This window comes from Leopardus geoffroyi, chromosome D3 (assembly GCF_018350155.1).
Source record: "Leopardus geoffroyi isolate Oge1 chromosome D3, O.geoffroyi_Oge1_pat1.0, whole genome shotgun sequence".
NCBI classification, from domain to species: domain Eukaryota; kingdom Metazoa; phylum Chordata; class Mammalia; order Carnivora; family Felidae; genus Leopardus; species Leopardus geoffroyi.
In genome coordinates this window covers 43,723,945-43,748,131 of record NC_059339.1, presented here as the reverse complement: position 1 = coordinate 43,748,131, position 24,187 = coordinate 43,723,945, and the positions used below count along the sequence as shown (strand labels likewise).

Genomic DNA, 24,187 nt, shown 5'->3' with positions numbered 1-24,187 from the left:
GTTCCACATTATATCTAATTTCCTTAGGGCAAATTTCTAGTAGAATTCACTGGATATGAAGCGTGGTCTTTTTTTTTTTTAAGATCCTTAAGAAAAATCATCCATTTGATTGCTAGAAAGTTAGATTGAAGACTGTATAAGATTGAAATCTTTTTGAATTGTTGGAACCCTGAAACTATAAATTATAAAACTTTCTGTCTCTTTTGGCAACTTGTGATTATTTAGAGACGGATTAGCTAGTTAGTGGCCTGTCAAGATTTATGGTGTGTATTTGTGACTCAATTTGCCTATTTCATTTTTTGCTTACTGTGCTGTGGAGCAATATTTCACTTCTCTGAATCTTAGCTTTCTGCCAGCATCACTTGACTCAACACAGTAGACAATCAGATATTGGTAAAAGGGTCTAATGGTTACATAATCCTATTTATTGGTCTTAGAATTAATGTGGGCTTACCAAACTTATAATTTTATATGAAATAAATTCAGTAAAGAACAAAGAAGTTGATATTTATTATAGGAAAAAATAGAACACTGTAAGAAGGATTGGAAGTTTTGAGACTTTTGCAGTTTTAATTAAGGTAACTAGAGTGGTACTCACTAAAAAATGACATTTGAGAAAATCATTGAAGTACTTGAGAGAACTAACCAAGCAGATGTTTGAGGGAAGGGCATGGTATACAGAGGAATAGCCAGTGTGAAGGCTTTAAGAGAGGAATATACCTGACATGTTTGAGAAGCAGCAAGGAAGAAGCCATTGTGGCTGGAGAGGATTGAGCAAGTATGAGAATAGTAGGATAATGTCAGAGAAGTAAGGAAATAGGGAGGCTGGGTCATGTAGAGTCTTGTAAGATCTTTGACTTTTGCTCTGACTGAGATGGCAAGACATTAGAGAGTTTGAGCAGAGGAGTGACATGCTCTGACTTGTGTTTTTAAGAATATCACCCAGGGTTAAGAATAAACTATGGAGAGGCAAGGAAAGACACAGGGAAATCAGTTAAGAAGCAATTATAGTAATCCGAGGGAGAGATGATAGTGGCTTAGTCCAGCATGTTAGCAAGCAGTATAGACAGTGAAAAGTTGGAGATAATGTTTCAAAGGTAGAGCTAGCATATTTTTCTGAATGATAGGATGTGGTATGTAAGGAAAAAAAGGAGTCAAGAATGCGCTATCTAGGCTTTAGCAAAATTGAACTATCAGTGGAAATAGGAAGATCACAAGTAGAGGTTTTGGATTAAACCATCTCTTCAAGTTTCATGCACATTAAATTTGAGAGGTGTGTTACCCAAGTAGATATGTTTTGTAAGCAATTTGAATATATAAATCTGAAGCTTAAGAGAGACATCTGGACTACCAATCAATAAATCAGTAAAAATTTGTTGACATGTAGATGGCTTTTAAAGCCCCCCAAAGAAATAAATATAGAGAAGAAAACACTATGAAAGACTGGGCCTTGAAATGCTCAGTGTTAAGAACTCTGGGAGAAGAGGAAGAGCCAGCAAAGGCAACTGAGATGTAGCCATTGAGTTTGAAAAAACATCCGTAGTGTTATTGGAAGAATGTGGAAGTCGAGTAAAAAAAGTAAACCAACAGAGATGGACCAAACTGTCAAAAGCTGCTGTTACGTCAGCATGAGGACTGAGAATTTGTCATTGGATTTAACAACATGTTGGTAGTCTGTGACTTTGACGAGCAGCTTTGATAGAAAGGTAATGGCCGTAGCCCACCTAGAGTGGATTTAAGAGCAAATATGAAGAAAGATTTAGAAACTGAGAGGAGAGACAACATTTGAGGGTATTTGCTGTAGTGGAGTTGAATAATGGGACAGTAGCTGGTGAGAGAAATGGGGTGAAGAGATTTAAGATGAGAATGAAAGTAGCATGATCTAACCATAGGATCTGGTTAGGAAGGCGGAAACTTAATGATTCAAGAGAAAAAGGGTAGTATTGCTGAAGCAATGTCCCTGAACTAGTGAAAAAGAGTGTGACATCACTGGTGAAGAGATTGGTATAAAATAACAGTATTCTCCTGTAGTAAAGGTGACCACATATATGAGTGCCCATGCTGACATTTAAATATATAGGTGTGTGTGTGTGTGGTGACAACTGTGGCAGTTTTCTTGATGGTTTCATTTGCTTCAGAGTGGTAGCCAAAAAGGTCTTAGCTATGAATGAGGATCAATGGGAGAGCTGTGTGAGGTTTGAGAAGAGGGAAGAAAATGTAAAATATGGTCTCTAGCAGAATGGGAGAGTGAACAGACTAGTGAAGTGTGAATGCCAAGCAGAATTAGGGGCCAGCTTTATGTTTGTGATTATGAATTTAAAGTGGGATCAGTCAATATGATTTTATGTATTCATCCAGACTTACTTAACTGCGTGGGTACTAACAAGAGTTAGTTGGAGAATTGGATTTAACTAGGATTATGATTTTGACAAACTAAGGACAATGAAGCAGAAGAGAGCCAAGAAGTCATTAAAGATGTATGCAAGTGAGTGATTGTAATAAATGACCATGTAATGTAATTTGGGGAGATAAGAAAGAGAAGCTGTCTATATATAGTGTATGTATATGTGTATGTATATATATACATAGTAAAGGAGAGAAGTTTAAAGGTATTGAGAGGCCAGGTTATTAGAAGTGTCATCTATGGAAATATTAAAATCTTAGGAATTAAAACTGGTGAATGTTGGAGAGGTCAGTAAACCAGGAACTAAAATTGTCTAGCAATGAGATTGATGACCCAAGAGAGGTAGCTTACATCAGTAATGAGAGGTAGTGAGAGATATAACCTAACATACAACATGAAAATCAAAGCTGGCAGATTTAGGTGGGAGATGTAGAGATAGCAGTTCTTCTGTTCCATCTTCAGGGCCAGGGGTATAAGACATGTGTGGGGGAGGATAAAGGTCACCACTTGAGAGCTGCAAGGGAAGCAGTGTTCTTAGTGGGGAGCTGGGTTTCTATTAGAGCACTGGTTGGCAGACTATAGCTCACAGGAAAAATCTGGCCCACCACCTGTTTTTGTATGCCCCATGAGGTAAGAATATTTTTTATTTTTTTTAAATGATTGATAAAAGTTCAAAAGAAGGAAAATATGACATATACAAATTGTATGAAATTCAGATTTCAGTGCCCATAAAATAAAGTTTTATTGGGACATAGCCACATTCATTCTTTTTTGTATTATCTGTGACTGTTTTTGTGCTACAGTGTCTGAATTGAGTAGTCCAGACAGAATTCCTACAGGATATTGTTATTGCTTCACATGGCTACTCAGCTAAATCACAGTGATAACAATTACAGCTGAACAGAGTTTAATGTGTATCACCATACGACAGCATTTTATTTTATTTTTTTTTGACCAGTGCATACCCCATTGTGTCAAAAAAGAGAAAAGTGAACTTTGAATGTTATCATTTTGAGGCACAGTCAAGTGTGGATTATTTTGTGAAGTTAAATGGCAAAGCATTGTTTATTATGCAGTGATACTGTAGCTGTGCTGAAATTATATATATTGACATTACCAGAGTTCAGCCCTCATCGTCATATTCCCAAATCACAGGAAAGCAAAAATAGCCAGAAAAAAAAAAAAGAAAATTTGAAATGGAATATCTAATTACAGAATTTTATTCACATAAATAAATAGGAATGAGGCTGTGACCTTACATTAGTCTATGAGTGGCTTGTTAGCCAAACAGGGAAAGCTCTTTGTTCACCAATGGTGAGTGTTTGCAGCAGCAAAAAAAATAAAAAATAAAAATATTGTATATAGAGAAAAATTTCTTTAAGACTATTAGCTTTTTGGCAAGAACACTTGCTCAAAGAATTGAGGTCATTGAGAGCAACATCAATAATCAATTAAAAAATAAGACGAACAATTCTGAGTGATTTTCCTTGATTTGTGTTTATTTTAGGAGTTAGTGCTGAGTTTGGAGTAACTAAAGAATTATCCTCTCTGTGTAGTCTGCATGGAACAAGTATAGGCAAGAATATTTTTAAAGAAAGATGAGAAAATAACAGGTACAGTTTGAAATGGAGTCTGCTAAGGTGTGTTACAAGTGATAGTAGTTAAAATTACGTATGGTACAGAAAAAGGCTTAGTTGGACAAATTGACAAAGCTTGTGCAAACAGCAAGGTGGTTGAAGCCTATATTTATTTATTTTATTATACATCAGCAGGTACTTTGTGGAAAATATCTGAATCTATCATATGTTATTTTACCACAGTGTAAGTGGTACATCATTCTTTCTTGTGGACTTACATCATCAATTCTGTAAATTTTTGTTAGAAATTGGAACTGAACATCCAATTTATCTTAGTGTAAAGCAAGTTGATTGCTTAGCAGTGGTGATGTTTGGTTGTGATTTTTAAAAAAAGATTGTTACAGACTAAATTTTGTGTAGTCCCATTCCCCCCCATCCCCCCTGCCATTTATTTTGTCAAAGCCTTAAACCCCAATGGCTGTATTTGGAGATAGGGCCTATAAGTAGGCAATTAAGGTTAAATGAGGCCATTAGGGTGGGGCTCTGATAAGATAGGTTGGTGTCCTTAACCTTGTCTCACACATGAGATCAAGTGAACACACAGAGAAATGGCAGCTGCCAACAAACGAAGAAGAGAGGCCTCACCAGAAATTACACGTTGGTCCCCTGATCTTGGACTTCCAGCCTTTAGAACTGTGAGAAAATAAATGAATGTTGTTTAAAGCACCCAGTCTATGGTATTTTGTATGGTAGTATTAGCTATCTAAGACAAAGACAAGATGAAGGTTTTTCTAAGTGAGAAGAGCCATGTTCAGTTGTCACTGAGTTTCCATTAAACACTGATTAACTTTGGAAGTTAGTTTTTGTCCCAGACTTGGTAATGTTTCTTAATGAATACAACCTAAAATTAACAGGCAAAACAGCGCTTATTATGCCATATGTAAATTAATAAAGTCATTCTGACAACTAATGTTGTTTGAATCATGAATCAAGCTGCTTTATATACTTCCTGTGCTGTCAGAAATTAAAACAGGAAGCAAGATCATCATTCCCATATATATTTGCAGCAGATATATTTTCTGAGCTCCAGCAACAGACTTTGTAGCCTTTTTATCGCTCTAAACCTCATATAACCAGAGCTAGGGATCCTTTCTCAACTCCACAGCCTATTATATAACACATCCTGATTCAGAATTCTTTTAACTTTCATCTGGAGCATTACAGTACTCTTAAAATTCTATCCACTTCCAGTATTGTCCTTATCCAGTTCATCTTTTTACATATTTCCCAGAGTGGGTTAGCTGAAATGTAAATTTAACTGTGTTTATCTGCCTTATTTCCTTTCATGATGTTTCTCCGCTCCCAACAGATCCCACAGGACTCTCAGGGACTGCATTATGGAAGAATTCAAAGTAGATGAGGCTCCAGCCCCTCTCTGATATCCCCACCACCACACCACTACCCTCCTGAAGCAGGGCACTTTCTTTTATCTATTTTACATATTGAGTTGCTTTAAATTTTATTGTGAGAAGGATTTTTGATGATTAAAGTTTTATAGCTACTGGTCTACAGGTAAAGTTCAAGCTCCTTAAGCAGTTTGGGGTTCTACAGTGCCTCCTTTGAACCCTTGTCACAAACTTGATACTTAAGCAACACAGAACTTTCTTCGATGTAGTTCCTCTGTGCCTTTGCTTATATTACCCATCTGCCTATAGTATTCTTTCTTTTCTTCTCCCCACCTGGCTAATGGCATTGCTTCATTTTAGACTTGTTTCAGGTGTTATCTCCAGAAAGTCCTTTCTAGCCACCTCCCTCCCAGGCAGGTTGGGGTTAGGCATCTTTCTTAGTGCTTATCCTCCTTACAGCTTTTTTGTTGTTGTTTGTACTTTTTTTCCATTGTTTATTTCTGTTTCATTTGCTAGAGGTTGGACTCCTTAAGAGGAGGAAATATGTTTTAAAGTCATCCTTCCATATCTACAGTGATTCTAAAGAGCCTGTACGGTAGACATAAATAATTGTGCAGTATATTTGATTACTGCCTGTATCTTTCTGATGCATCTTGCAGTAGATATGTAACCTAAAATTAAATGTACTTATGTTATCCCTGTGTAAAAATTTGGTTTCTGTTGCATGTGTTTATTGGTCATAATGTGCACAAACACTTGAGTTTAAATGTGCATTTAAAAAGAAAGATGAGAATATCATATGGAGTTTTTATTAAGAACTAGAACTTCAGTTTAATAGCTGTTCTGTATTTGTACACGTTGAAATGTGAAGCTTTTCCATGTAATCTCATGCCAGTGTTGACCCATGTGGATTAAAATAGCCCTATTTTAATCTATGACCAAATTAGGAATTAGAATATCTATCCAGTGGGGATTTGTAAATTATTGTAGTTTGTAGCATGACAGGTTTATATAAATAATTGCAGAGATTCCCACTGTGTTTTAAGTTAAAAACTAAATTCAAATAGAGAAATGTATTGATATAAGTGATTTTTTTTTTTTGCACGTTTTTCTTGGATATCTTATTTACATCTTCTTGGATCATCAAAACTTGATAAAAAGAAAATTTTATTTCATTAATCTAAAGTATTTACTTGTGATCCCTCAATTCAAATTTGTTGTGTACTTAACTAATTTTCCTTAGTGTGTGTTAGTAGTATATTTATTTTCTGAAACATTTCTCAAGTTAGATTTTAATGAAAATATTTTAATAGAATGAAGTCATTTCAGAATTTATTTGAAACAATCCTTAATACATTGAACATTGCTCTTTTATAAGTTTACATTTTACTATAAAATAGTTCTCAATGAATTTTTTTGTTTTTCAAGAACTTGCCTGTAATGCTTCAATGATTTAAAATTATAAACTTTTCTTTTCATACAGATAAAGACACAATAAATAAAATTAGAGATTTACGAATGAAAGCTGAAGATTATGAAGTAGTGAAGGTGATTGGTAGAGGTGCATTTGGAGAAGTTCAATTGGTAGGTTATTTTAATGAAATTAAAAACCAGTAACTTTAGGGACGCCTGGGTGGCTCAGTCGGTTGAGCATCCAACTCTTGATCCCAGCTCAGGTCTCATCCCAGTTGGACTCCGTGCTGGGCTCCATGCTGGGCTCTGTGTTGGATGTGAAACCTACTTTAAAAACAAAACAAAACGATAACTTTGAAATTAAAAAATCCATTTGTGTGTTTAACATATATTATTTGGGATGGTATTGTTTTTTTTATAAAATTGTTGCTTTAAATTATTTTAGATAGTCTTGCCAAAGATGTGAAAAAGCCTAGAGTCAAGTACAGCAGATAATATGAAATATTTTCCCCAAGCATCCATGGGTAAAGAAGAGGTTTCAGACATCAGAAGAGAAATCTATACTTGTAATATTAGACTTCTAAAATGCTGTGGAATCATAAGTTTTATAAATAGAAAGCAGCATGCATAACCGGCTAGAGGAGGTGGAGTGTGTCATAATGTAGGGAATAAAGATTTTTTCTAACATGACTTGCTTCTGGTAATTGAAGCCTTGAGATTATCTAATTGGGATAATTCAGCAGAAGAGACAAAATAAAAGTAGCTAGAACAATAATATTATTTAACAAGTTGTTAAAATAATTTGGTAAATTGTCCTGGTAAATCCTGAGCTTTAATTGTTAACAAAAGGGTTATTATTTTCCATTTTCAATTTTAAAGGTAAGGCATAAATCTACCAGGAAGGTATATGCTATGAAGCTTCTTAGTAAATTTGAAATGATTAAGAGATCTGATTCTGCTTTTTTCTGGGAAGAAAGAGACATCATGGCTTTTGCTAACAGTCCTTGGGTCGTTCAGGTATGATTTTGCTTCTATTTCATTATTGCTTTATGAGTTTGTAACTAAACGTATGTGAGAAGCTTAGATTGTTTTTTAGAAGAGTAATAGAGAATTTATTATTGATTACAGAATTGTCTAATATATCATTTTTTAATCATAAAATTTAATTTTATTGGGTTGTCTCTAGGAAGAAAAGCCAAAGCAAAATAATTATGTGCCTATAGACTTTAAATATTAGAAAACTTAACTAATCTGCTTTGATTTGGGGGAAGTCGTACATTATTATAAGAGGATAGTTTTATTTAATATTGAAATTTAAGTTTGTTCCCCAAATATGAGATCCTTTTCTTTTATTTAACCATCTGTTCCTCTATTTGTCTCTCTTACTTTGTGGAGAGGAAGGAATGGGAAAATGAAGGAAAGGTGAGTTAAGGTGGGCCTTCAAATAATCTTGTATTGGCTGTAGGGTTTTCAGTAGAAAGAAAAATACAGAAGTCAGTAGTTATAGGTTCTAGTCTTAACTGTCAAAGACCTGTCTATGAAGCTGTGGCCAAGATATACATCTCTGGGCCTCAATTCCCTTGGTCAAAAATGTGAAAATTGCCTTAGATTGTTTTTTCCAACTATGGAGATACCTCAGGTGAAGTCATGGGGACAAGCAGGAATTTGGGGAGGTTATAATTCTGGGTTTTCTGTTTCTACCTCAACTAGAGCGACTCCATATTTTTTTTGTCTTATGTATTGGGGGTTCTTATGTAAAGACATAAGGGGTAAGTAAATCATCTTCTGGTTTTAAAAAAAGAAAAACTGCTGGTAGACTAATCATTTCTAAATTACTGATATGAATTTTGTGATTTATTAATTTACAGTATATAGTGGAGTATCCTAAAGAAGCATACTAGTAATTGGAATAAAGAGAATATGGAAAATGTTTAAGATTTACATGTGACTTTTTATGCCTGAAATGTCTGCTCTATTTTTATCAGTTGTATGGAGCAGGGATTTTCAGGCTCAGTATTATTGACATTTTGGGCCAGATAGTCTTTCGTTGTTGGGGCTGTCCTGTACATGATCAGATTTTTAGCAGCATCCCTGGCTTCTACCCAGGTGCTGCCAGTAGCAGCCCTCCCCAGCCCACATACCATTTGCAACAACAGAAATTGTGTTTAGATACTGTTGAATGTTTACTTGGGTGGTAGTTGGGGGGGTGGGTGTCAGAAGACAGTTATTTCCTCTGGTTGAGAACCACTGCTACCAAATCAACGTTGTTTCTTTAATTATGGTGCCCAAATGACAAATTGTATCCTTTAATTTGGGATAGCCACGAGATGCCACTTAGTTTCTTATCCTTCCCTAAAATATCTTTTTAAATTAAAATAACTAAATTGGTAACTAAAATCATTAAATACTACTGAAAAAATGAAACAAAGATTTTAAGTCAAACGTCTGTGTAAATAAGGTATCATTTTCTCTAGGGCTTTATTTTTAGTTTGATTCTAATCTTCTTGTGTTTACTCATTTAAAATGTTCTTTTGTAAATTTGCTCTTTTTTTAACTTCAGCGCTGGTCAAATAAGAAATTATATTTATGCTTGGTATTCTTGTGAATTTCATATCAATGGACCTCACTCTTCCTGCTTAACTCTAGCTGTTGTCCTCTTCCTGCTTGTTAGTTGTTACTGCTCCTCCTCTTATTGACTGCTCTTACTTATTGAGCATCTGTTGTACCGATTATGTTCTACATTCACTAATCTTTTTAACAACTCTGAAAGGTAGTTAATCCTTATTGATATGCCTCCAATTTATAGATTAATTTATGCTTCTCTTCATTAGACATTTTTAAGCACTTACAAACTGCCACTGCTAGGTCCAGTCTTTGACCTAGCAGCAGGTATAAAAGTCAAACAAGTTTATATAGTCCCTTAAATTTTTCTGGAAGAGATTGTAGTGACAGAGACTTAAGGAGGTTAAACAGATTGCCCCGTCACACAGCTAATGGACAGCTGAGGCTGTAATCGTTTTTTTAGACTTCTTGAGAATTGTGGTATTAGTATAAATTTAGCAGTAGAGCTCACCAAAGCACATGTTAAGTCAGAATCACGATATTTCTTTGCTTAGGAGACTTGAAAGTATTATAATTTTTAAAAAATTCTCTCTTTATAAAATTTAATTAGTATAGCAACATATGGAGAAAAAAGTTTCCAACTCCTTAAAAATAACCACAGTTAGGGGTGCCTGGGTGGCTCAGTCGGTTGAGTGTCCGACTTTGGCTCGGGTCATGATCTCACACTCCGTGGGTTTGAGCCCTGCATCGGGTTCTGTGCTGACAGCTCAGAGCCTGGAGCCTGCTTCGGATTCTGTGTCTCCCCCTCTATCCACCCCTCCCCTGCTCATGCTCTGTCTCTGTCTCAAAAATAAATAAAAACATTCAAAAAATAAAAAAAAAGAAATAATCACAGTTAATAGTTCCTTTGAATATGCAAGGGTCTTTGTGGTATTTATGTTTGTGTGTGTCTTTTTTTTAAAGAGCACTATAATTACTGCAATTTGATTATTTTAATTAAATCTTAGTATTTTTGCCTTTTTTTAATGAAACAGTTTTGCTTAATGATTTTTTTTTCTGTATTTGAATAGCTTTTTTATGCATTCCAAGATGATCGTTATCTCTACATGGTGATGGAGTACATGCCTGGTGGAGATCTTGTAAACTTAATGAGCAACTATGATGTGCCTGAAAAATGGGCACGATTCTACACTGCAGAAGTAGTTCTTGCATTGGATGCAATCCATTCCATGGGTTTCATTCATAGGTAAAGATAAAAATGCTTTAAATTTTTTCATTTGTTGAAGGGGGAGGCTGAAAATTACTTAAACTTAATTTGATTAGCATTTCCTACTTGAAATCCACCTCTTCCCCTCTCATGTGACATAAGTGGTATTTCAGAATTTAAAACTTTGAAATTCATAGTGTTATTATTTCAGCTTAATGTTGATATAAATGTATTCTTTAATGTCCCTTAATCTGATTACATAGCTTTTATCTGGTGTTCTGAAAAATAAAAATTACAAGTTGGTTTTCTGAGGTATGTGCCAGAGAGTTAAACACTTCAAATTTTGTACACAAATTAAATTGCTTTTGATTAGTTTTTTTATGCAAAATTTTAAATATATAAATCAATTTGCTTTTAATTAGTGAATAAATCATATTTATTTGTTAGAAGAACAATTTCATTTCTGCAAACACTGCTTGAATCCAATGCAGTTGCTGTGCCAAGTGCCAGTTATAACAAAAATGAGCATGATTTAGACCGAGTCCTGGGGTTATTTATATATTTATGTTGAAAAATGTGTTTCAGTTACTTTTATGTCTGAATGTAATGTTTTTTATGGTTATTCTCTCTCATGGTTTGCCTTCCGCTTTGGAAGAATCAAATTCAAATTTTAATAAAAGGGAATATTAAATGTCCTTCTCTGAGGCATTAACATGTAAAGGAGTTTCCCTCCTGAAGTTCAATTTATAGATGTGATAGAAACACCTAGGGATCAGAAATGGCCTTATCTATAATGAGTAAAGATACATGGCCTAAAATAACTGCCTCATAAAATTTTGATCAGTGTCTGACCAGTTTTAGAAACACTCTACTGTTTTTGTTTCCCCCCCTCAGAGATGTGAAGCCTGATAACATGCTGCTGGATAAATCTGGACATTTGAAGTTAGCAGATTTTGGTACTTGTATGAAGATGAATAAGGTTAAATAATTAGATTTTAATTTAGTTTTTGCCATTTCAAGATAGATGCTTTTTAGAAAAATGCTGTAAGAATGTACTAACCGTAGCTGGTCTTGTACAGAATTGGTGTGATCTGTCTTAATTGTTGAAATAGATGCATGGTTTCTATTTTGTATTAGTAACTTGTAAGTGATTTATATTTTTCTATGTATTTAAGGTAAGTGTTCACTGCCAGGTTTATTAAATCCTTTATAACAACTCTGTAATATACACTACTACTGGTAACTAGAAATGGAATTAGTCACTAAATACTAAGACCAGTGTTAAAATTAGACTTTCATAAAAATTGGATCTCAGTGATATGTGTATTTTTTAGTGTTTTACTTAGCCTTCTGAGAACATGTAAAAGATCTTACTACCTATTTTGGGAGTCAGTCTTTAAAGATACCATCCTCATTACTTACATAATAAATAACATATTTATAGCTGAAGTAGCAAGTATGCTTACTTTGTTTCAGTTGAAACAGTTTATATTCTTTGAAACTTAACACAGAACAATATCAAAAAATCATATTTATTATTTCAAAAGGAGAATTATTTTGGTTAGAAGAAAATACTACATAGAACTTTTGTGTGAACATTTAATTGTAATTCTGTTGTGTTAATACCAGCTAAAATAAGTAACAGATATGTATAGTTTTTGCATTTAGTTTTGGGGGGGGGGGTTTGGAGAGTTAAAATGCATATTAAGTAGATATTCAGTGTGCTCAATGCTATTGCACCCTTTTCTTTTACACATGCTTCCCCATTTTATATTTGTACAGTCAATTCTTGAATGTTTTCTTCACAGTTTCAAGCAGAGTTAAATTGAACAACTATTTTAGCAAAAAATATATATATAATTAAATCAACCTTTATATATTAATGTTATCAAATGATCATCCTATCAGTCCCTCAATCTGTTTGCATTGGCTTATATAGTTGTTCTCTGTTGTTAAGATGAGGTCATTATATTAGCACAACTGTTTGGCAATGTGTCTTCCTAGTGAGTATTATTACAAAGTAAAAATCACTGATGTATCCACATATACGCATATTACAAATATATTACATATATAATATGTATATGTGATTAGAGTGTGTTCATTTTTTTCAAGTTTGCATTAGGTTTTAATATATCTTATAGCCCAAAGATTTAGAATTCTACAGGTTTTATTAGGAAAGTCCTTTTAAATAATTGAGGCTTTATATTTGTATCCTAATTCAAAAGTTGAACTGCCACTCTTTTTAGGAAGGTATGGTACGATGTGATACAGCAGTTGGAACACCCGATTACATTTCCCCTGAAGTATTAAAATCTCAAGGTGGTGATGGTTATTATGGACGAGAATGTGACTGGTGGTCAGTTGGGGTGTTTTTATATGAAATGCTTGTAGGTGAGTAAAGGAGAATTTTGTGTACCTCTAACATAGTTGTTCATTCCAAAACTTAGCCATTTTGCTTCTTCTAATAAAATATTTGTTACATTAAGCAATATTAATTTTGTTTGTAGAAAGCAAACTGATCCAAACTTGCTTTGTATGTTTTTAAAAGCTATTTAGAAGCTTAAAGCAACTTTGTGATATGTTTTCTTTTATGTATATATATTAAGTATGTCTTTAATGCATATGTACTAATCCTTATACAGGTAATATTGACTCTTCCTTTGAAACTGATTTTTTTAATGTATCTTATTTATTTTTCTTTTGTTTCCTATCAATTTTTCAGGTGATACACCTTTTTATGCAGATTCTCTGGTTGGAACTTATAGTAAGATTATGAACCATAAAAATTCACTTACTTTCCCTGATGATAATGATATATCAAAAGAAGCAAAAAATCTTATTTGTGCCTTCCTTACTGACAGGTAAATAGTCTTAACATTGAACTTTATTCTAAGGAAATTCTCATTTTGCTGCTCAATATTTGAGGTCTGTATCTGAGCTCCTATATTTGAACTATTGAAATAAAAATATAACCATTCCCCAAATCATTCATGACAGTGAAATCTAATATTTTATGATATTCTAGATGGCTTTTCTGGATCTCAAGTCACTTGTGTTACCTCAGAATTTGAAATAATACTCTTTTCTGATGGCTAGACTAGATGATTTTTTTTAATTTCATTGTTGAATTTTTAACTTGGTTAACTATAAAAATTATATTTTCTTGAGTCTGAGGGGTTTTTTTTTTAATTTTTTTTTTTTTTAACGTTTATTTATTTTTGAGAAAGAGAGAGACAGAGCATGAACGGGGCAGGGGCAGAGAGAGAGGGAGACACAGAATCGGAAGCAGGCTCCAGGCTCTGAGCCATCAGCTCAGAGCCCGACGCGGGACTCAAACTCACGGACCGTGAGATCGTGACCTGAGCTGAAGTCGGACGCTTAACCCACTGAGCCACCCAGGCGCCCCCTGAGGGTTTTTTAAATACATGTTAACATCTCTGAAATTAGAATACATCTTCTAGTCAATGGCATATATTAATTTAATTGGGAACATTTATTTCTTAGTGATGGGAAAATGATGCATCTTCCACTTGATACTGTTTAAGATAATGCAGTATTGTATAGTTGAAATCTGCTAAGAGAGTAGAATTTAAATGTTCTTACCCACCCCCCTTCCCCCCCCCCCCGCCCCACCAAAGGGTAAATATGTGAAGTGGTAGATGTATTAATTAACTCAATGGGAGAGTTCTTTCACAATGTCAAAACATCACTTTATACTCTACATATCTTAAGATTTTGCCAAATGTATATATATATATATATATATATATATATATATATATATATATATGAATTTTTAAGTTTATTTTGAGAGAGAGAGCACAAGCAGGGGAGGGGCAGAGAGAGAATCCCAAGCTGACAGCACAGAGCCCAATGCAGGGCTTGAACCCACCAACTGTGAGATCATTACCTGAGTTGAGCCAAAATCAAGAGCTGGATACTTAACCGACTGAGCCACCCAGACACCCCCTCATACATATTTTTAAAAATTCTTCAGGATTCTGTCTTCAACTAGTTTTTAAATTTCAGCTGAAAATTACACTGACAACCAATGTAATTTCAAGGTGACATAAAACTATTTTTATCATCATGCACAGATTTTAGCATTATGTCCACAAAGATATCTGGACAGGTTATAATAGTATCTTAAATGATTAGTAACTTTTTTCTCTCCCTCTATTCAGAGAGGTGAGATTAGGACGAAATGGTGTGGAAGAAATCAAACGACATCTTTTCTTCAAAAATGATCAGTGGGCTTGGGAAACACTCAGAGACAGTAAGTTATTTTTTTCTTGAACAATACAGTGGATATTGAAAAGTAGTTGTAGTAAATAATCTGTTGAAACTTCCATGCTAATATATGTGTATAATAAAAATCTAAAGTACACAGATGTGGTTATGTATATTATCCTACCCTAATTAGAGAGAGACTATTTGATAATATTGGGAAAATAGTACTGCTACTTCTTTTATATCCCATTTGAGATACCAAGATGAAATATTATATAAATGAGGTGGAATTAGGCTCAGCAGTCATGCTTTGATATTTGATCTTTGTTGAATTGCCTTTTGTCTTAGTATTAAAATATCTCATTGTGAAGAAAGTTAATAAAGGGTAATTTAAATTAAAATATATTTCCTGTGAAAGGACAAGTTATCTTGTTTTTACTAAACTTAAAATATAAAATATAAAGTTCTATTATTGATAAATACCAGAATTTAATTTGTATGTAGATACAGGAAATTACAGTATACTTGATTCCATCGGATTTGCAGCTTGCAGTTCAGAAATGAAAATATGTAGTGTGCAAGAAGTTCATTTTCAGTCAGGTTAGGACATTGCCCTACTTAAAAAAAAAAGTTAAAATTATAAATGATTCACAGAAAACCTTGTTTAACATAATGGACTAAAAATTATAATGGTGCCAAAGTTGACCAGCATCTTTTTGTGGATTTGGAAGGCCAAGCATTCATCTTTTTCCTGTTGAAGTCTCAGGAATTTTTTCCCTGTTCACAGAAAGGATAATATATACCAGTTCCTAACTTCCTGCTGTAGCAGTAACAGTAAACAGTAATAATGGAAATAAATTCAGCTGTGTGGTTTTAGAAACAGTTACAAATTAAATAGGTAGTACATACTTGCTTAATGACTCCCTGTGTAGTTGAGACTGTGAGGGAAAGCTTAGAAGAAATGAATCTTGTTAATTTTGAAGAAGCAGTTTGTAGTTTTGCCAACATTAGTGAAATATCCTAGTTATCAAATATTTTTAAAGTAACAGTTATATTGCCTTCAGGTATAGCACATACACTGTATACAGGCTATACAGTTGACTGAGAGGGAAAAGGGGAAATAAATTCTTGGAGGAATTAAAAAAATTATACTACTACAAAGAATGACACTGAACAACCTGCTATGTGGAAAAGCTACAGGCGCATCTTGACCCTCAGAATTTATTAATAGTTATATACTGGGAAATAGAGAACTTCCTCCTCCTGACAAGTAAATGTGACATGATTATTGTCTTTACGCTGCATGAGAAACTGATGTAAAGACCAGGATGAAGACAGTGGGATGATGAATCGTTGCACTGAAAAATTTTGTGGGTTTTTTTTTCAAGCTATGCTCTTAGAAGTTTAAGAAAGCTGAAAGCTTACGGATACAATTATAATCTGAAGAAAATTTAAAAGGTGATTGAAGAAAATAACAAAGTATCTTTCATATTGGTTTAAATTATTTTTCAGAGTGAAACGATGCATAAATAACCATAGAATAACCACGGAGTAAATCGCTCTAAACACTAGGGAGGACATATTTCATTTAGTGTACTGAAAAACTGGTATTAATTAGGAGAGGGGGTAACCTAGTCAACAAATACTGAACATCTGCTATCTTCTGAGTACTATTCTATTTCAGGCACTAGGAAAACATCAGTGGTCAAACCAACAAAAGTTCTTCTAGTGGAATTGGGGAGTCCAAATCAATGGCATTTTATGATATTGTTATACCTCCTTAATGTAACTGTTTATATTAATTTAAAGAACAGGTAAAATGAATTACTTTATTGATTTAAATCAAACTTTAAAGAATTTCTATAATTAGGTAATTTTATTAGTATTAGTGTTATTTCTCTATCTTTTTTAAAAATTTTTTTAATGTTTATTTTTGAGAGATAGAGACAGAGCATCAGCGGGGGAGGGGCAGAGAGAGAGGGAGACACAGAATCCAAAGCAGGCTCCAGGCTCTGAGCTGTCAGCACAGAGCACAATGGAGGGCTCAAACCCACAAACCGTGAGATCATGACCTGAGCTGAAGTCAGACGCTTAACCGACTGAGCCACCCAGGCGCCCCTCTCTATCTTTTTAAAAATCTATATTATCTGTGATTTTGCTATGGTGTACTTAGATTTAACATAAACACTTTGCTATCTTTTCCTAATCCTAATGGCTCCTATTTTATAGTTATTGTTAAAAAAAAAAAAAAAAAAGAGGAAAGAAAGAAAAATTGAAGTCTGTAGAACTTATTGTTCTCTGCTTCCCTTTCCCTCTTCCTACCCCTTCTTTACTTCCCACCCCTAAAATACCAAGAATACTTTTATTGTGAACTGACCTCTCTGACCTGCTAAGCTTTTAAGAATTATATAATAGTTATAATTCTTTTTAACTTTTTTGACACTCCAGTTTTCTTTGGCAGTATTGCATACCTTTTCCAAATAGTACTTCTTTTCGTAGTTTTACCACTTACATATCTACAAGTTATAATGGCAATTAATCTTCACCATCTCTTCCTTGATGGTGTGGTCGCAGGGTACAAAATAGCTTGAATTTTGGCAGATATTCCATGAGCTTCCTGATCTTATTCACTCTTAATTTAGAGGCACAGAGTATTAAGATTGTAAAATTACTTTTCCACTCATTTGAGATAGAATTGAAGAAATGACTGGAATGAGATTAAAGATAGAAGAAGAAATGAAAAGACCTAAATAACCTGTTACAGGTTAACTGCTAGCAAATGATAGTGTCAGGATTGAAATCTGTCTGACTGCAAAGCCTTAGATCTTCTGGAATACCATGTGCCATTTAACGATTTCCATTATTCAGTATTATACAAAGTAGAAGTGTAGGGAATCAACATTCTTGGCAGTTAAATTTTGGGGAGAAGAACTGTTAACGTTTATTATTAGATATGACAATACAATATTAATAATACTATGCTAAATATAATAATATGGTAATTTGCAAAACGTTTTGCCATTCATGATCTCATTTGAGAAAACATACTGCCATTACCTAATCCACCTATAGCTGGTGGGAAAAGATGCAAGGTGATAACAGGGGTAATTGTCAGCTCATGTGATAACTTTTCCAGTTAGTTAAAAACAAACAAAATTTGTTGTCTGTAAGCACATAATCCAGGTTCTATACGCTATTCCAGGTTCTGTGGATTTTTTTTTTTTTTAATGTTTATTTATTTTTGAGACAATGCGAGAGACAGAGTGCAAGCAGCGGAGGGGCAGACAGAGTGAGACACAGAATCTGAAGCGGGCTCCAGGCTCTGAGCTGTCAGCCCAGAGCCCAATGCAGGGCTCGAACTCACGAACTGTGAAATTATGACCCAAGCCAAAGTTGGACGCTCAACTGACTAAGCCACTCAGGCACCCCCAGGTTCTGTGGATTAATTAAGTCTAGTGTCCTCTCTTTTAGAGTTGTACATTCTCATGGGAGAGATTATCAGTGTAGGCTTCATAAAGAAATCTAGGGCCTACTAAGCTTCAGGGCCTTAGGAATTTAGACTTTCTTAGTATTATATTGGATTCATGTTTTAAAAACATAAACTTAAAGAAAAATTATCTTTTTATTGTAGTAAAGTATATATAACATAAAATTTACACATTTAACCATTTTTTTTTAAATGTTTATTTTGAGAGAGAATGAGCACACACACACATGCACTAGCTGGGGCGGGGCAGAGGGAGAGAGAGAATCCCAAGCAGGCTCCATGGTCAGCAGGGAGCCTGAAGCAGAGCTCAGTCTCACAACGTGAAATCATAACCTGAGATGAAATCAAGAATCGGATGCTTAACTGACTGAGCCACCCAGACACCCCCCATTTTAACATTTTTAACTGTACAGAGCTCAGTCGCATTTAGCATCTTCACATTGTTGTGCAAACATCTCGAGATTTTTCTCATCATCCCAAACTAAATTTCTTTATACATTAAACAATAACTCTCCATTCTCTTTTACTCCCAGCCCCTAGTAGCCACTATCCTACTTTCTGTCTCTATGAATTTGACTGTTCTGGTTACCTCAAATAAGTGGAATCATAAAATATTTATCTTTTTGAGATTGATGTATTTCTTAGCTTGCCTTCAAGGCTCATCCATGTTAGAGCACGTATCAGAATTTTATTCCATTTTAAGGCTGAATAATATTCCATTGTTAGGACATTTTTTGATTATTGATTAATTTTCTTTTAGGTATGTTCAGATTTTTTGTTTGAAGTAAGTTTTGGTAGTTTGTGTTTTTCTAGGAATTTGTCATTTCATCTAGGTCATCTAATACGTTGGTGTACAATTGTAGTTCTACAATTGTAGAAAAAAATTTGTAGTTTTTTCTTTTAGTGTTTTTATTTGTAAAAGGTTGGTAATTGTGTCCCTACTTTCATTTCTTTTTTTTTCCTTCTGCTATAAAACTTTTTTTTGTTTGTTTTTTGTTTTTATTTAATTTATTTTTTTAATTTACATCCAAGTTAGTTAGCATATAGTGCAACAATGATTTCAGGAGTAGATTCTTTAAAATGCCCCTTACCCATTTAGCCCATCCCTCTTCCCATACTGCCTCCAGTAACCCTCTGTCTGTTCTCCATATTTAAGAGTCTCTTATGTTTTTGTCCTCCTCCCTGTTTTTATATTATTTTTGTTTCCCTTCCCTTATGTTCATCTGTTTTGTCTCTTAAGGTCCTCATATGAGTGAAGTCATATGATATTTGTCTTTCTCTAATTTCGCTTAGCATAATACCCTCTAGCTCCATCCACGTAGTTGCAAATGGAAGATTTCATTCTTTTGATTGCCGAGTAATCCTCCATTGTATATATATACCACCTCTTCTTTATCCATTCATCCATCAATGGATATTTGGGTTCTTTCCATACTTTGGCTATTGTTGATAGTGCTGCTATAAACATTGGGATGCATGTGCCCCTTTGAAACAGCATGCCCATATCTCTTGGATAAATACCTGGTAGTGCAGTTGTTGGATCATAGGTAGTTCTATTTTTAACTCTTTGAGGAACCTCCATACTGTTTTCCAGAGTGGCTGCACCAGTTTGCATTCCCACCAGCAGTGCAAAAAGAGATCCTCTTTCTCCGCATCCTCACCAACATCTATTGTTGCCTGAGTTATTAATGTTAGCCATTCTGACAGGTGTGAGGTCGTATCTCATTGTGGTTTTGATTTGTATTTCCCTGATGATGAGTGATGTGGAGCATTTTTTCATGTGTTGGTTGGCCATGTGGATGTAGTCTTTGGAGAAGTGTCTATTCATGTCTTTTGCCCATTTCTTCACTAGATATTTTTTGGGGGGGTGGGTGTTGAGTTTGATAAGTTCTTTATAGATTTTGGATACTCTTTATCTGATATGTCATTTGCAAATATCTTCTCCCATTCCGTTGGTTGCCTTATAGTTTTGCTGATTGTTTCCTTCACTGTGCAGAAGCGCTTTATTTTTTGAGGTCCCAATAGTTGATTTTTGCTTTTGTTTCCCTTGACTCCAGAGACATGTTGAGTAAGAAGTTGCTGTGGCCAAGGTTAAAGAGGTTTTGGCTTCGTGGATTTTGATGGCTTCCTGTCGTACATTTAGGTCTTTCATCCATCTTGAGTTTATTTTTGTGTATGGTGTGAGGAGGTAGTCCAGGTTCATTTTTCTGCATGTTGCTGTCCAGTTTTCCCAGCACCACTTCCTGAAGAGACTGACTTTATTCCATTGAACATTCTTTCCTGCTTTGTCAAAGATTAGTTGGCCATACATTTGTGGGTCCATTTCTGGATTCTCTATTTTGTTCCACTGATCTGAGTGTCTGTTTTTGTGCCAGTACTGTACTGTCTTGATGATTAGAGCTTAGGACTACAGCTTGAAGTTTGACTACTTTCATTTCTGATTTGTGTCTTCTGTTTTCTCCCCCTTAGTCTGCTAAAAGATTTGTTGTCAATTTTGTTGATTCTTTTTTAAAAAGTAATTATTGGTTTTGTTAATTTCACTATTAATTTTCTATTCTTAATTTTGTTTATCTGCTACTCTAATCTCTGTTGTTTCTTTCCTTACGGTTGTTTCTTTCCAAACTAAGCTCTGGGCTTAGTTTGCTCTTTTTTCCTAGTTCTTTGGGGTGACAGCTGGGCTATTGATTTGAGACCTCTCTCTTTCTCTCTTTTTAAGTATGTTTATTTATTTTGAAAGAGAGAGCACAAGAGGGAAAGGGGCAGAGAGGAAGAGAGACAGAATCCCAAGTGGGCTCTGCACCATTAGCACAGAGTCCAATGTGGGACTCGAACTTGAACTTCAAGATCATGACCTGAGCCAGGATCAAGAGTTGGATGCTTATGGGGTGCCTGGGTGGCTCAGTCAGTAAGCGACAGACTTTGGCTCAGGTTATGATCTTGCAGTTTACAAGCTGGAGCCCGACATTGGCTCTATGCTGACAGTTCGGAGCCTGGAGCCTGTTTCCGATTCTGTGTCTTCCTCTCTCTGTGTGCCCCTCTCCCCGCTTGTTTTCTCTTGTGTTCTCTCTCTCTCTCTCTCTCTCTCTCTGTCTCTCAATTAAATAAAACATTGAAAAAAAAAGTCAGATCCCCCAAGAGATCTTTCTCCTTTTTTTATATAGGCATTTACAACTAAAATTTTTCTGAGTACTGCTTTTGCAAAATCCTTTAAGTTTTGGTTGTTGTTCATTTTTATTTGTCTCAATGCATTTTTTCTAATCTCCCTTGTGATTTCTTCTTTGACTCCTTGTTTTTGTTTTTTTTTTTTAAAGAATATGTTATTTTAATCTCTTTGACATCAACTGTAGCAACTTCTTACTAGATACATCTCTGGAGGCAAGGGAAACAAAAGCAAAAATGAACTATTGAGACTTTATCAAGATAAAAAGCTTCTGCACAGCAAAGGAAGTAGTCAACAAAACTAAAAGACAATCTTTAGAATGGGAGAAGATACTTGCGAATGACATATCCAACAAAGGATTAGTATCTAAAATCTATAGTGAACTTATCAAACTCAACACCCAAAAAACAAATAATCCAGTTAATAAATGAGCAGAAGACATGAATAGACATTTTTCCAATGAAGACATCCAGACGGCTAACAGACACATGAAAAGATGCTCAACATCACTCATCATCAAGGAAATACACATCAAAACTACAATGAGATACCACCTCACACCTGTCAGAATGGCTCAGACTAACAACACTGGAAACAAAAGATGTTGTCAAGGAAGTGGAGAAGGGGGAACCTTCTTACACTGTTGGTAGGAATGCAAACTGGTGCAGCCACTCTGGAAAACAGTATGGAGTTTGCTCAGAAGGTTAAAGATACAACTACCCTATGACCCAGCCATTACACTACTAGGTATTTTCCCAAAGGATGCCAAAATACTGCTTCAAAGGAATATATGCAGCCTGATGTTTACAGCGGCCTTATCAACAGTAGCCAAATTGTGGAAAGAACCCCATATGTACATCAACTGATGAATGGAAAAAGAAGATATCACACACACACAGTGGAATATTATTCAGCCACCAAAATGAATGAAATCTTTGGGTGTTTGGCTGGCTCAGTCAGAAGAGCATGTGGACTTTTGATCTCAGGGTCATGAGTTCGAGCCGCACGTGGGGTGTAGAGATTATTTAAATAAATAAATAACTTTTTTTTTTTTAATGAAATTTGCTATTTGCAATGACGTGGATGGAGCTAGAATATATTATGCTAAGTGGAATAAGTCAGAAAAAGACACATACCATATGATCTCACTCATATGTGGAATTTAAGAAACACAACAAACGAAGAAAAAAAGAGAAACAGACCAAGAAACAGACTCTTACCTATAGAGAATGAACTGAGGGTTGCTGGATGGGACGTGGGTGGGTGATGGGTTAGATGGGTGATGGGTATTAAGGAGGGCACTTGTTGTGATGAGCATTGGGTGTTATATGTAAGTGATATTCTACTAATTCTAAATTCTACTCCTGAAACTAATACTATACTGTATATGAACTAACCGGAATTTAAATAAAAACTTAACGAAAAAGAAAGCATATTATTTTCAACATACTTGTGAACCTTCTGGTGTTTCTTCTATTATTGATCTTGTTTCATTCCATAGTGGCTGGTTTGTATGATTTCAGTCTCTCTAAATTGCTTAAGTTGTTTTTTTGATCTAACATATAGTTCTGGAGAATGTGTCATGTGCAGTTTATATTCTGCTCTTGGTGGTGGAGTGAGCTTTGTACGTCTGTTACATCTAATTCATTTATGATGTTGCTTATGTCTTGCATTTTCTTATTCATCTCCTGTTTAATTGTTTAGTTCATTTATTGAAAGTGGGTTATTGATGACCCCATTATTTTAGAACTGTCTGTTTCTCCATTTATGTCATTTTTTACTACAAATATTTTGGAGCTGTGTTGTTAATGTGTTGTTTATAATTGTTGCACCTTCTTGATGAGTTGACCGTTTTATCAATGTCATCAATATGTCCTGTTTTTCTTTGTCTCTTCTAACCATTTTACTGATTTTGTCTGATGTTAGTATAGCCACGTCAGCTCTTTTTTCCATGGAATATCTTTCATTCTTTTAACATTTTTATGTCTGTGGATCTAAAGTGAGTGTCTGTGCACTGCATATAATTGGATCAATTTTATTAATCCATTTTTCAGATCTCTACGTTTTATTAGTGACTAATTCGTTTACATTTAAAGTGAATACTGTATGTAAAGACATCTGCCATTGTTCTATTTTCTGTATGTCTGATTTTTTTCTGTTCCTCATCTCCTACATCATTGCCTTCTTTTGTATTTAATGGATTGTTTTATAGTGTACTGTTTTGATTCCCTCTCTTAATTCCTTTTCCATATATTGTCATTTTCTTATTGTCATCATCCTGGGGATTATATTTAACATCCTAAACTGATAACAGTCTAGGTTGAATTGATACAGTTTACTGTCAGAAGCATACAAAAATTGCTTCTGTACAGATCTGTTTTCTTCTATGTTGTTGTCACAAATTGTATCTGTATATATTCTGTGCTCATTAACATAAATTTATAATTATTTTACCCATTTTATTTTAAGTCATATGGGGGAAAAGTGGATTTATTTATTTATTTTTTAAAGTAGATTATATAACAAAAATATATAAAGCTGGCTCTTACATTTATCAGTGTAGTTACTTTTATTTCTTTATTTCTTTGTAAAGGTTTGAGTTAGTGTCTAATGTCCTTTCATTTAAACCTTAAAAACTCTAACATTTCTTGCCAGACAGGTTTACTAGCAACAAACTCCTCTTTCTTTTATCTGGGGATATCTTAATTTCCCTGCATTTTTGAAGATAATTTTGCTGG

At 34.5% G+C, this 24,187-nt stretch overlaps 1 protein-coding gene across 3 annotated transcripts in view; it reads left to right on the top strand.

Moving 5' to 3' along the window:
* Positions 1-24,187, top strand: part of ROCK1 (Rho associated coiled-coil containing protein kinase 1) — a 161,815-nt gene that overhangs the window by 52,287 nt on the left and 85,341 nt on the right. For all 3 annotated transcript variants that reach the window (XM_045457149.1, XM_045457150.1, XM_045457152.1), the window contains exons 3-9: positions 6,871-6,971; positions 7,680-7,817; positions 10,433-10,608; positions 11,464-11,548; positions 12,819-12,963; positions 13,295-13,433; positions 14,757-14,848. In XM_045457149.1, coding sequence (XP_045313105.1) covers positions 6,871-6,971; positions 7,680-7,817; positions 10,433-10,608; positions 11,464-11,548; positions 12,819-12,963; positions 13,295-13,433; positions 14,757-14,848 — 876 coding nt within the window. The remainder of the gene's footprint in view (positions 1-6,870; positions 6,972-7,679; positions 7,818-10,432; positions 10,609-11,463; positions 11,549-12,818; positions 12,964-13,294; positions 13,434-14,756; positions 14,849-24,187) is intronic.